General features: G+C 36.6%; 2 protein-coding genes across 4 annotated transcripts; one reads left to right on the forward strand and one right to left on the reverse strand.

The window, feature by feature from the left end:
* Positions 1-4,988: 4,988 nt before the first annotated feature.
* On the forward strand, positions 4,989-6,580 carry PDF1 (protodermal factor 1). The gene is made up of 3 exons (XM_089146370.1): positions 4,989-5,255; positions 5,375-5,633; positions 5,725-6,580. Exons 1-3 carry the CDS (start codon positions 5,105-5,107, stop codon positions 6,053-6,055), a joined length of 741 nt encoding a protein of 246 aa, XP_089002496.1. The 5' UTR covers positions 4,989-5,104; the 3' UTR covers positions 6,056-6,580.
* Positions 6,581-10,014: 3,434 nt separating this feature from the next.
* LOC149026122 (secretion-regulating guanine nucleotide exchange factor) lies at positions 10,015-12,714 on the reverse strand. Of its 3 annotated transcripts, none has more exons than XM_089146367.1 (3): positions 12,594-12,714; positions 12,184-12,301; positions 10,015-12,036 (listed from the first exon to the last, which is right to left on the reverse strand). In XM_089146367.1, coding segments are annotated over exons 2-3 (1,020 nt in total). In that variant the 5' UTR covers positions 12,185-12,301; positions 12,594-12,714; the 3' UTR covers positions 10,015-11,017. The 3 variants fall into 3 exon arrangements, with proteins under 3 accessions (XP_089002493.1, XP_089002495.1, XP_089002494.1); XM_089146369.1 differs by having other exon boundaries at positions 10,015-12,086; XM_089146368.1 differs by having other exon boundaries at positions 12,184-12,429.
* Positions 12,715-14,659: the final 1,945 nt, after the last annotated feature.

Below are 14,659 nucleotides of genomic sequence, written 5' to 3' on the forward strand. Positions count from 1 at the left end.
TTCTGTTGGGTTTGGTCTATTTGTAACACATTTAACTTAAAGAAAGAATGCTTCCTGGGAAGTAATACCCAATGCTAGTGTTCTAGTCCATGACAAGAGCTTGGTCCCCTGCAACTCTCCCTAAGGCAAGTAGTTCAAGTATTCCTTCCGGTTCTCCCACGTTGGTTTATTGTATTGGATCCATGATTTACGGGTGGAGAGATGAAATATGAATTAATATCTGTGCTGAAGGAATTGAAGCAGATGCAATGAGAAGATGATATCCAGTCAACAGTGAGTTCATCATGATTCCTATTGAGACTTGGTCAAGGTAGCTAAACAATACCTAACACATGCATGTATATATATAAGCATGATAGGTATATTATTTCGCTTATCTTTCTAGCAAACAACCCCTAAATGTAGACTTATGGCTACATTCATGTTCTCTGCATATAAATATATATTTCTTAGTTTCACCATTATTCTTCCTCCCTCTCTTCTAGTTATTAAGCCAAGCTCCTCTAGGCTTTCCGCACTTTGTGCTACATTTTTATTTTATGCATGAGAAACGTTCATATAATAACCAGGCTACAAGAAGAGAAAGAGAGAGAGAGAGAGAGAGAGATCTTTATATCATGCATTCCATTAGTATTAGGACTATTCTTATACTTTATTTGATTTTGTTTCCTCCTTTCAATATTATATGGTACAAAGAATCGATCTGGTAATGTATATATAATATGTAAGGAAGGCAAATGATTTCTCATCCATTAGTCTCTTGATTCATAACGCCCCCCCATCTTGAGTAGTTGGGGCCGGCTCCTTTTCATGTTAATTCCTACTCAAAATAGCAGATCTTTAGAACTCAGGTTAACAGATTTGGAGCAGGACGGCAGTGTTTCAAAATCAAAGAAATCCTAATCTGGGTCTTCTCAGTGGCAAAGCATCATTGACTTGAGCAGCTTATAGTTCATACCTCCTTACTTATAATAGTAACCTTATTTATAAGTGACTTCAAATTATTTGCTACTGAGAGCTAATGTATGGATGACATTAGTCCCTAGAACTAGAGTAGTAGTTGGATGATTGAACTGTCGGTTAATATTTATAGAAATCGAAAAATATTTAATTGCAGGAATAGGAAGGTTAGCAAGACATGCAGCTTTTGTATTTCTTATTGGATGATGCTTGGAAAATTTCTCCAAAACCCCAAACGGAATTGTGGATGTCAACTAATCTAACAGTTGATTGGCAAGCCAACACCGTTAATCTAGCTGATACACAACTACCTAAAACTTTTCCTGTTCTTTTTTTGTGGTGAACCATCACATCAACAGAAGCATATATAGATGATTGACATTAAATCATTCGACCAAAAGACTTAGGAAGATATTTGAGATACGGTAGTTATAAATTCTGAAACCAAAAGTTTCAATTTCATATCTCAACTACTATGTCTTGCCAGTGGAATTCATGTTTCGTGAATTATTCCTATCTAGAAAGGTTTGTTAATTTTAATTAGCTCAAATGATCATCATATATTTTTGAAGGGATCATATGATTGGTTCAAACTTTCCTTTTTTTTGGATAAGGCTAATTCAATCAATTATTTCCTTTCATAATGATTCTTGAATCTTTATACATGTCTATTAGTACTTATGATGTTGTATGCAAATCCTTTAGTTTTATTAAGATCAAATGAGTTAGATAACCTTTTTTGTTTTTAATGTTCCTTTTGATCATTACATATGTATAGATTCCCTGTATCTTTTGGATATACTTTTAAAGATCTAGTCTAATTTCCATTGCCAATCAAAGCATCCAGCGTTCTTTAATAATGATTGTGATGTAATTAGGAAAAGTCACCTTTTGAATTGAACATTTCTTTTCTTTTAACCATAGTCATCCACTACATATTCCAATCTTATGAAAAATTATTTTTTATAAAATAATGACTTAAAAAAGGTTATCTTATTTCCAATTATTAAAAAAAGTAGACATTATTATAAACACTTGAAATTAATTTAGTATACACTTAAAAAGCAATAAACACCATCAATATATTATAGATCATTAAATTTAATGAAGGTGACATACATTTTCTCTCATAATATTACTTTTACAATAAGTAATATTTGGGTCATTCTCATAACCAACAAACCCTACAAAATAATAGTTATAGTCATCATTAATTAATTTCACAAAAACTCTATTCAATATTTGCATGGAAATAATTGAAACATTAGTCAATCATTTGTTGGAATTTAACAAAACACATACATCATCAAAATTAACGACAATATGTTCTTTCGTCAATGGCCAATGGATATGGGAAGCATATGACTAAGGTTCTCAAACAATGTAAAAAACATGTTAAAAACGACTAGGGGGAACGACAAATTGATAATGTTTAAAAAAAGTACACATACCACCCCCTCAAATATAATTATAATTCCATTTTCAGCCATTCAACTTTGTATCACCTTTTTTATTTTTATTTTTTATTTTTAATAATAAGCACTTAAACACAAAATGGGTAGAATTATAACTTTATTGATCAAAATACCCAACATAAAATTGCTTTATTTTCCTTGTTAGTTGACAATATTAAAGGACCCATGGCAATTTATTTTCCTTTCTGTCCGGCAAGTAATTTCTTATCCTTTCTTTGCCGTCCGATTGAGTAATTAATTGAAGAGAGAGAGAGAGGGGAATGATGTGGTCGGCTGGTGACTAGGTCATTTATGACTTTGTCATTGCTCCCATTTGCTCTACTAAATAAGTAATTACGAATAACAATCTATGCAAACTTCGAAGTTCAGGCAGCAAATAAACAACAGAAGCCATGGTTTTCATGAACCCAACTATTCTTTTGTTTATTTTCCAATTCAAACATTGGAGATTCCTTGACCTATAAAATCCGCCTCCAAATTAGTATTCGTATTCATTTAAGGGTATCCATATTTGAAAATTCTTACCGAAAAATATCCGTATCCATCCACTAAACAACCGGATTTAGATTTAGATAATTACTTATTGGATCGGATAATATCTGGATAAAAATTTATCCGAATAGTGTAAAGTATTCAACATTTTTTTCTCTGAAAATGGATGACAATCGGATTCGAAAATTAGTAATTGGTAATCGGAAATTGAAAATTGGAAATAAAAAATATAAAAAAATGACAATCATCAAACAATAATCGAATAATTTATCGGATCAGATTATTATCGAATATCCAATAAAGTTTCGGATTTGAATTTGGATGCCTTCTCTATATTTCTGCCAGATTCGGATTTGGATTCAAATAGCGATTTTGCTAATTGGATTCGAATACTAGTGTATTTGAGCCGAATCTGATCTGTTTACAGGTTTAGGGATTCCCTCCAGTAGATATGGAGACTTGATAAGAAGATGATGGAATATCATTTGCATAAAACAACTCCACTAATCATGGATCTGTAGCCATGACTCTTTCCTCCTCTAGTCAATAGTTCTAGGGGTGATAAGGACATCATACATTGCAAAGATCAGGACAGAGGACGTTGGTTTCCCATTATCATTAAAACATGAAATGGGTAGATGAGAGATTAGGGGCAGAATGAAAATTCAATATGGAGAAGCCAAAGAATAAAGTTCAAACCACCTCCCCATTAAAAAAACACTAAATGCTTTTTCAATGCACATATTATATGGTCCCATGTAGGACAAATTGGGAATTCCATTTCTGAATTATTTTATTATATTAAGACATAAATCCACATATATTTTGTAGTGTCCACATACATTAAAAAAGAATAATAATAATATTTTTTCTTGAAAAAAAATAGATAAATTAAAGCAACAATACCACAAAAAAAAAAAAACCCATGATTTTAACCCTAAAAAATTAAATGCAAATCAATTTTTTCTTGGTAGGAGATGCAATCATCATAAATATTTCGATTCACAATATGAAATCAAATAAAAAAATAGTAAAAAAATAAAGAAGAAAGACCATAAAATCAAACAAAAAGAATAATATAAAAAAAAAGACAAAGAGAATAAATAAATAAATTGAAAAAAACAAAGAATATCTAATAGTGGACAAGATTTTTTCTAAAATTTCTTAGACACCGCACTGAATTATTTTATAGAAGGGTATAAATTTTGTGTTTCACTGAGTTATGAGTGTCATTGGGAAATGATGATTCAAAGGGAAGGCATTCCAGGTTCATCTGCGAACTGCAGCTGTCAACCATGAAAGCAACACCACATCATCCGTACCTCCTGTACAAGAATTGGTATATCTACCAAGAAAACAGCTAATATTTAGCACTTACTCTCCTGCACTGTAATAGCAGTTGTAATTTAAGAGGCCCCGACTCTTCTTCACCTAACAACTGCCCAGCAATTACTTTACTCAGGTATTTAAGTGGAAATTTATACCACCACCACCACCACCATCATCGTTCACAGTCCTCTCCTCTCCTCTCCTCCCCAAGAATACAGGAAAAATCATTTAAAGAACAACAAAAGAGGTTTGTATCAGCTGGAGAGAGAGAGAGAACTTCTAAACTTGCCACTTGGCATCACTATACATAGAAAATGAGTGAAGCAGCATACTATAACTATATTACATAAGGAACTACTGTGGACTTAAAGATACTTAGTGCCAAGAGAACTTCCAAACTTGCCACTTGGCATCCGTAAACACACAAAAACTGAGAGTGAAGCAGCATACGTATTATATTCCAAAAGGAATTACTGTGGACTTAAAGATACTTAGTGACATGGGTACTAAGCCAAATGGCAAACTATGGTAGAATACAGTAGATGTCACATAGCAAGTGACAGATAATACAGAAGTTGAAGACCGGTACTTGAGAGAAAGTAGCTTCACTGTGAAAGATTCAATTTCACTGTGTAGTTTTAATGCAGCATAGCTATTGCCTGCTATTAATTCATATAAATGCGCCTGCAGCATGTCAACTAACCAAAATACTCTTTCAACTGCTTCTATTTACTGTGCTCTCGGAGCTTTATATTCACCGCTTGGCTTCACAGATACTCATCTCTCACTTCGGTCTCCTTCCCATTTCCATAACTGTGATCAAGTTTGCTAAATCAAAGGTGGAGCAAATGAGAAACCTAAACACTTCCTTCATATGGGTTCTGATGCTTGCCTTAGTTTCTCAGAACCTGGTGCTCAATCCTGTCATGTCCATAAGCTTTGAAGATCAAAAGCACTACTATGCGTCCCCCAACCCACCTACTGGAAGCACTCCGACAGGTGACCTCTCTCTCCCTCTGTCTCCTCTCTCTCTCTCTCTCTCTCTCTCTCTCTCTCTCTCTCTCTCTCTCTCTCTCTGAGAATGATGATACATTATGATTGCATTATGTCTTATGCAGATCCACACAGGAGTCCTCCCCATGGAACTTCGCCATCACCCTCACATGGAAAAGGCGGAAGTTGCAACCATACACCTTCAACACCTTCAACACCTTCAGGTGGTGGTGGGGGATACAACCCCTCTCCTCCAAGTACTGGCACTGGTGGTGGCACTCCACCCACTCCAACTCCTGCACCCATTACACCAACAATTCCTAGCGTCTCTCCACCAACACCATTGATTCCTGACCCCAATACACCCATCGGTGGTACATGCACGTAAGTTATTAATCAATCACAAATCTCAACTAACCTTCTAATTGGAATGATGGGATGCTTCATTCTCATCATTGTACATGTTCTTTTTTAGTTTCTGGAGGACACACCCAGGGTTGATATGGAGTCTTCTAGGCTGGTGGGGCACAGTGGGAGGTGTGTTCGGGGTTGTGGCCACTCCAGCAATGGAGACAAGACTTACCTTGCCACAAGCATTAAGCAACAATCGCGGTGATGGGATCGGTGCGCTCTACCGAGAAGGAACAGCTGCTTTCCTCAACTCCATGGTGAATAAGAAGTTCCCTTTCAGCACCCAGGAAGTAAAGGTCAGCTTTGCTAGGACAGTAGCATCTACCAAGGCTGCAGCAGCTCAAGCTGAACTTTTCAAGCAAGCTAATGAGGGTCGCCTCAGGCCCAGAACCTGAATGGAGTAGACAACTTTCACTTTAAAAAGCTTTCTTTTGGTCTTTAGACATGAGCCTTTTTAGGATTGTTTGTTTTGATGTTTTTAGTTGGTGCTGTTTGTTGTCAAGCAAAGTTAACGAGGGTAGCCTCAGGCCAAAAACTTGACAACGCAGAACGCTTTTTCAGTTTTAAGAGTTTCCGTTTGGTCTCTGGACGTTTAAGTTTCTTTAGGGTTGTTTGCTTGAGTCTATATTGAGCTAGTTTCTGATGATGCTATGAGACTACCTTGTTTTAGTAACTGCAGATATAAGTTACATATAAATATGCTTATTTTAGAATTTATAGTTCCATCTCACAGTGCAAATATAGTTCAATAGAGTGGTCACAGTTAAAACCTCAAGTTATTGTAACTGAGCTATCACTTCTGCAACTTTTGACTGAAGTAGACACTGATGTGATATGGGATCTTCACCCTAAACCAATAGCAGCTTGGATGTGTTTGTCGAACAGTTGGTAACAGGGTATCTATTACCAAGGGCTGGCTCCCAAGATAATCTTACCAATGTAAGATCCTGCAGAATGAGTCCTGCAAGAATCATGGAACCTCATAGGAGTGGTCCCAAGAAGTGGAGAAGACTTCAAACTAAGACCATCTATTCTTCTAAGGCATGGTTCCTTGCCAAAAACAGAGATACGAGTAGGGTTTTTTTGAATATGAATTCGTGCAAATAATAGATTTGAAGAATGAAGTGGCTGAATTGTTGCTGACCATCTGGAAAGCAAAGTTGAAAATTCAAGTTACTATAACTAAATCATTTATTTCTGAATCATGGGGATTGAAGAGACATGTTTTAATATCAAGAGTCTTTGTTTGTTGCCACGCGGGTATCTCCAGCACGGCTCTCGAATTGTGGCATGTGGCATTTTCTAGATCCAATGACTGTGAATACAAGGGTGGGAGAGATCACAATTGTTAAATCTCAAAAAGTCACATGTTGTGATCTGAGAGCTGTACGGAAGATACCCGTCTGACAGCAAACAAAATTTCCAATTTCAGATGCAAGTCAGAAATTGTAATTGATTAATCTATCAGGTAGGGGGTGTAAGTTTGGTCCGGTAAACCAAAACCCTGGTTCAATCAAGGCTAAATGGTCTCAGCCTGAACCAATGAAGATTCAGGACTAAAATGCATCAGGACCACTTGGCAGAGCTAATTGGACCTAGGTTTGGGCTATGATTTGCTTGGACATCTGTTCCACCTGTATGGACTTTATTTCAGAGGGCAACACTCCGCTCTGCTGCTCAGGCAGTAAATGGATGTCCTTGGTTCAGTAATATCACATGATTTTTCTGCCAAGTCCTACAATTAAAGAAGCACTTTAATGAGGAGGCAAAGCTGTTGAGCAGAAAGAGCTTTAATATCTAGAAGATTGGTATTCTTCAGAATTGAACGAGACCTTGGTACTAGATGTCCTTTTAAGGGGGGGAGAATGGAATTAACAATATAAGAATGAGTGCAAGAAAGGCATTTTAATAGACTGAATAAGCTTTTCATGAGCTGTTTTTGACTGAATTAACCTTGATTTGCTTGAAATCCCTCCAAACACTAAACTGGCTGTTCTTCAAATTCAACCTATCATTTTAATTATATTTTTGCAAGAGATTGCTAGCTAGGTTTGTAATGTGTGCACTAGCGTGGATGAGTGCAATGGGATCAGTTGAAATGGGATACTTGAGTTCAATGGTGGCCGAAATGAGGATGTTAAGACGGATGAATGACAAAACTAGAAAGGATAAAATAAGGAATGATCATATTAGAGCTGGTTTGGATATAGCTCTGATAAATGATAAGCCACGAGGAAGTCATTTGAGATGCATGGATATGTCCAATGGAGGCCTTTAAAATGCCCCTACATGAAATGATTTACTCTAGGCTGAAGAAACTAAAAGAGCTAAGGGCAGACCTAAAATAACCTTAATGGAGAAGTGATGAGAAATGATATACATGGCTTAGGCCTTGCATCTAGTATGGCCTCAAATAGAGCAAATTGGAAGGTAAGGATCGATGTAGCTGACCCTGTTTATTTGGATAAAACTTGTTGCTGTTGTTGGTGGTGGTGGTAGTGGCTGAATGGTAAAGCATGTGGTACTCATTGAGATCTGGGTTGGCAGAATGATCTAGCCAATGTTTTCTGCAACTTTCAGCTGTTTTTTTTTTTTAGTTATAACTTGGTTGAATCAATTCTAAGACTTTTGGTGCCAGCCTTTTTTCTCTTTCCTAACTCTCCAGTTAGGTTTTTAGTTTCTCTCTTGCAACTTGATTGATGAATTAAATTTTATTTAAAATTCAGGTGTGATCAATGCAATTTAGCAACTAAGTATCGCATAGCTTTTGACAAGTTGGAATAATTTTAGTTTTGTGAAGCTAGCAGAGCCCCTCCAAGGATAATGACACTGGAAGGTGAACTTTACTAATAAGTGGAAGCTGCAAGGTCCATTCATTTTGTATTAAGCACTGTTAATTCCCCCTTCTTTAAACTTTGATTGTGAGGGTATCTTTGAGTTCAGGTCAAATCACAATACTATATCAAAGGAATTAAAAACAAATAACACAAACCTAATGGAACTACAGCCTCCATCCATTAGTAATATTCATCTCCAAACAAACCCATTATTTTGAGAGGAGCTCCAATGAGCTCACAAAACCAAGGTCCTTCAGATTTAGTAGATTACACGTCGTGTTTAGTGTTTGAGGTTACATGGTTCCACCAACCAAGAATGGAGACATAAATAAAAAGATCATACTCGAATTTCATCTGGATTTAATTCATAAGACAAACAGGTAAGAAGGAAAAAACCCTAAAAGGAAATAAATAGGAGAGGGGGAAAATGCCGATGCCTGTAGTCTTAGAACTGATCCAACAAAGGTTAACTCAGCTTTTAACACTTCTTTCCCACTTTTTCACTAAAAGGTAAAACAGAAAGGAGGCTGAACTGGTTCTGTTGCTACAGTGGCCGCTACGCAGGAATTGATCCTTTGAGATAGGCATCGCAAAGAGTAGTAAAGATGAGGAACACACACTAAGTTGGAGATTTTATAAGATAGTCATATGATTAGTGGACAGTTAAGATGTATCATATAGGAAAAGTCAATGTAGTGGAGATGAGGATCTAGCAATTGATGAGTGGCAAAACGAGGAAGGATAAAATATGGAATGATCATACTATAGTTGATTTTGGAGTATCTCTAACACCCTATTAGCTAATAGAACATCATATGAGGTGGCATGGCAATGTTCAACAAAGGCCTTTGGATGCTCTAATGCAGAGGAGTAATTTCATTCAGATTGAAGGAACTAAAAGAGCCAGAAGCAGACCTAAAATGACCATAGCAGAAGTGGTGAGGAAAGACCATGCACAGCTGAGACCTTGTATCAAGTATGACCTTGAATAGAACTGACTGGAGGGAAAAGATCCATAAAGTTGTCCCCATTTAGTTGGGATAAGGCTGGGTTGATTCTAGTGATGCAAAAACATAACCTCCAACAGAACATGAAAAGATCGGCAACTTAGAGTTGTTTCCAGACGGAGAATTGTAATTCTTTTACATTGCTAATAATATCCTATGAGTCTTCTGTTTGGAAAGGCACCTGACAATAACAATCAGGTTTCACAGATTATGAGCTTCAGGCAGGCTTCGAAGTTTGAGTCCAAGCTTAATTGCAGGCCCAAATACCCAAGAATGGAAGAACCCCACCAAGCTTAATGCTCTGATGGATCCCCTTCATGGAATTTTTCACACCATTGAATAAGCAAAGAGATCTTCCGACAACTACATTCTATTAGCCTAATGGGAAATAGATTGACAGAGGTTAAGAGTAAATGCATTTTACTCAAGTAAAGTACCCCAAAAAAAATAATAATAATAAAATAATTTAAAAAAAAAAGAGTAAAAAACCTCCCTAGGCCAGCGGATCTTTTTGAAATTAATTGGACTATCAAGCATTCATGATGACTAGAGACAAAAAAGACCACTTGCCAAGGGAATAGGTGTAATAAAAACGAGGATCTTTTTTTTCTTCTTTCTTTCCTGTCTGTCCTGAATCTGACCAGTGCAAAACCTAGATCCAGAGAGGGAGTTCTTTGTAGAAACTATGAAGCATGCAATACAGTATCATAATAGTAACCTTAAGAAACAAATGTTTGTTTGGCAGTATCTGGTGATTGATTATTCATCATTGAAATTGGAGTAGACAACTAAATTATGACGTCGGAATAAATACATACTCTTGAGATAGCGAGAAAAATATTTTCAGATGTCATGAGTCTAATTCTAAAAATGTTAAATGATATAATAGAGATAGTATCCGCAGTTAAAAATGGGAAAGAAAGCATATTAACATAATATTTGAGAAGTAATAAAAGCGGGCCAATCAAGAATCAAATGCTAAGATAAGAAAAAAGAATAAAAGAAAATAAATAGGAAGTGCATACCATAAAATTTTCTACTGTGGATGAAATGCCTTTTAAAGATATTGGAAGGACTTGGTTCAGTGAGTGGTGCAATGAAAGCAAGCATCACTTGTGAAGGGTGTGATGTGATGCTGAGAAAGCTTCATTGGCTCAACCCACCTGCTGCTTTGGCCTTATGTTTGGCTTCTTCCTGGAGGCCTTTCCTTTTCAAGACTTTAAGCCCCTCCCCTTGGTCTGGTCTGAACTCCCCATAGCTAAGCACTTTAATGGTGGTATGGAACATCTCTCAAGGAAATAGAAGCAACTTTGAAATTCCATGAATTGCACATGAATATTAATTTCCATCTTTGGAAAGACACCTACATCCCTTCTTTAGTAAACCACTCCGTATAAGCTTTCTTGTCGTTCTTGTTTTAGAATCCCCGTTCATGACACATTCCATGGTCAGCAGTCAAAAGAATAACTCCAGCAAGAACTTGCAATGGGGATTTTCATGTTATAGCTCCTAATCAACTCATATGAGATTCAAACCAGTCAAAGATCTGCTCAGATTGCAAGCTTGTCATCTCATGGTATGCAAATGCAAGATTCAATTCCTCCTGAATGTGATGGACCAACTCAGTTACATATGGTAACAGAGTTCCAGCCTCCCTGAGAGCTTCTTTCCATTTTGTTGCACGCCCATCTTTCTTCATATACCCCTTCTGATCAATGAATCCTCTTCTGTGGAATAGCTCTAAAAGCTTTACAGAGATGGTTCGGTTCAGACCTGGGATTCTGTCAGCCAAGAAGTCTGGGTTCAAGGGGAACTCCATAGCAGTAATTTCTTGAACATCAATGCCTTTCTTTCTTAAAGTTACCAAATTTTCATTGATAATCTGTAACCTTGCTTGATCCTTAGGCATGTGGACAAAAAGGGTAGGAGGGTAGTTATTTGGCATGTCCTTCCTATAAAACAGTGCTTGTGCGATCATCAGCGTTATACTATTAAAAGTCATATCAGTGGCTAACAGTGAAACAAAATATCCACCAGATGATGCTCCCAGAGCTACAAGAGGGAGCTTTTCAAGTTTGTTTTTGGCAACCCAAAGTTTGATAATCTCTTTCACAATTAGTCTTTCTTGCTGTCTCCCAAGTGACCAGCATTTACCTGTACTTGAAATGGTTATAACAGCAAACTTCCTAGCCAGAGCATGAAGAACAATAAGCCTTTCCTCAGGCAGACCAATGCAATGAGGACAACTCGGACATCTATCCCAAAAGTTTGTAGCTTTACCATTGCATCCATGAGCCAGAAACATAACAGCTTTAGGTGAATCAGGTATCTGCCATATCACTTCTTTTCCCTTTCTCAACACCACAGTAGGTTGGAGATGAATAGATGATTGTTTGTCCTGTGCTCTTTCTGTTTTTAAGAGTAACCTGGAGGCTGCAATGATTATAACCAAAAAAATGATCAGAACTGCCACAGGGCATCTTTTCAGCCCACACCTTCGCTTTGGTAATTTGTTTGCACGCTTGATCATCACTGCGTGACATCAGAAACAGCAAATCAATTTTCTGGACTAGTTTCTGCGTCTTCAAACAGAAATTACCAGTTAGAAAGTGAAATCATCTGTTTAAGAAAAGATCAACTGCACCCCCCTCCCCTAGGTTACCAGTGTAGGAATAATACTTAGCGGTGTCTCGGAAATTCCTTCTGGGTTCTTATAAAGACTATCCGTTGCTTGTCAACGAAACTTTGAAGACATTCTGGTAACAAGAAAAGCCTATTCCGTTCTCAAGAGAAACCTCTGAAGGAAAAAAATTTAGGGAAGGAGAAAGTAAATGAGAATTTTCTTTGGCAATACGTAAGGTGCACATAAAAAATAAACCAATTCATAATTTCTGAGCTAGGACTCCGATGCGCCGAGTTCTCCATCTGGGCATCACACAAAGGAGAACAAAAGCTAAAATCACATTGAATTCAAGTTTCAATATGCCACTGCAGTTCACTGACTTGTGAAATATATCTATTTATGTAATATGGATTCTAATCGTCATCAATATTTTGAAACAAGAATTTCTGGACTAACAGAAACTCACCTGAACGAAACATTGAAACTTAACCATACAGATTATCCAAATCCTTCCTGCAAAACCAGAGATTTTCTTTGTGGCTTTTTCTCCCACACTTGTCTCGCCAGTAAAACGACCCAGAAGACATCATGGACCGACAAGAGGCCCGAGAAGCACCGCGATTGGCGAAGCCCAATGAAGGAACGAGCACACACCCCGCTTACAAGATAAAACACAAAGCGAGAAAGGGAATTAGCGGGAGCAACCCAGACCCACAGGAGCGGCCCCACCACACCCCAAGAGAGCCGAGCCAAAAGGGACGGAACGGAAAAGAAGACAGACGAACACAAACAGAGAGGGCCCAAAAGCAACGCGGGGGCCGGTTGGAAAAGTGGAACAGGCCGGGGGCCGGGCCATAAAAGAGGCTCGCCGGATGGTCGGGCCCCAGGGCCTCGAGCTGGATGCTCGCATTAGAGTTCTTGGCTTTCAGTATTCAATTCAACTCTATTATCTTAAAGGTTTGATAAGGGTTCTGACTGTACCATTTGAATTCCCAGCTAAAAACTTACACATACAATGATTTCCCTATAGAATATCAAATAAAATTTTACTGATGTAAAAATACTATTGGGGAGATCGGGATCAATCCATCGAAAATTGAAAGGGGGGGATGAACCTCATATTCAAAAAAAAATTAAAAAATAAAATAAATAAAATCATCAATCAATGAAAATTGAAAATGTCTTTTCTATCGCTCTCGATGGAGGCTTTAAATATCTTCTCATCTTTATTTTTGATTTTGTACCAAATGGCCCCAACCATACTTTTTAGGTAGGTCTCAAGTCTCATTCGGAAAGTATTCCATCAATTGAAAACGTCAAGGGAGTAATAATTTTGGATAGCATAAAAATTAATTTGACACGCATAATCATAATTATGTGACATAATTTAACCATCAACCGACCTTCTACTGCACACAATCATGAAGAAAAACCAAAAAAAAAAAAATCATCTTTCTTTACCTGTTAAAACTGTTCGACATCTTTTCGTTTTTTTATTGGTGTTTCACATTTTTCAGTCTTTACCTACATGAGTTTAGTTCTACCAACAAAATGTTAGGATTAAAACGATCAATTGAATAGAAAGATAAAGAAAAAGGAGACAGATTTTACCTTGATTCACCTCAATGTGAGGTTACATCTAGGATTAGATTTTTCACTATATTCTTCTTGAAAACAACTATATAACATGTTTTATTACAAGAGAATATATATAAAGAAAAAGAAAAAGGAGCCACAGTTATTCATGGGCCTATTTTAAACTGTCAAAAAAAATTTGAGGCCCACAAAGCAAAACCTTATATTTGTCGACAACACAATGAGAAGCATGAGCCATTAAAAAATTAAAAAAAAAAACAAAAATCTATAAACTACTATTTTAACACATGTCACATTCAATATCTCCATTATGATATCATCCTCACCCTCCTTCAATAAAAATAAGTATTCCTAGAATTAAAGAATGAAATTGTTTAGTTGTTTTCAAATCATTTAATATATTATTAGAATAATGGAATGATAATCAACGGGGGTTGGTTCAAGTGGTAAGCAGCTTAGTTCGCTTAAGCAATGTTTCGATATCGAATCCTTATAGATGCAAAAAATCATCGATGTGAGACTCACCCACTCATCATGTGAGCTTGATGCATAAGAATATAATCCTTTCCTATATTATTTTTCAGGATTTTTTTTTTCAAAAAGTATGGGAGAGGTGATAAGGTAGATTTCTATTTCGTCCATCTTTCTATTATTATTATTTTTTTTTTGGCCAAAACCATCTTTCTACTATCAAAATTTATAAAAATGGTCTGACATTTAATTTATTTATGTTTTGTTAAAGTTGAAACGGTTAGATGTTTTTAATTTTTTCCCTTTTCAAAGGACTGATGGCTCTAGACTATAGGGCGAATAATTATTGAAAATTTTCAGCGCTAGTCCATGCATTATCTATTTTATCAATCAAATCTTCTATAATGAAACAATATAGAACTAAAAGTCCACTCTAAGTGGAGGTAAAACTATGACATGTCTATT

This window comes from Hakea prostrata, chromosome 2 (assembly GCF_041222555.1).
Source record: "Hakea prostrata isolate BN-2017 chromosome 2, UWA_Hpros_2, whole genome shotgun sequence".
Classification (NCBI taxonomy): Eukaryota; Viridiplantae; Streptophyta; class Magnoliopsida; order Proteales; family Proteaceae; genus Hakea; species Hakea prostrata.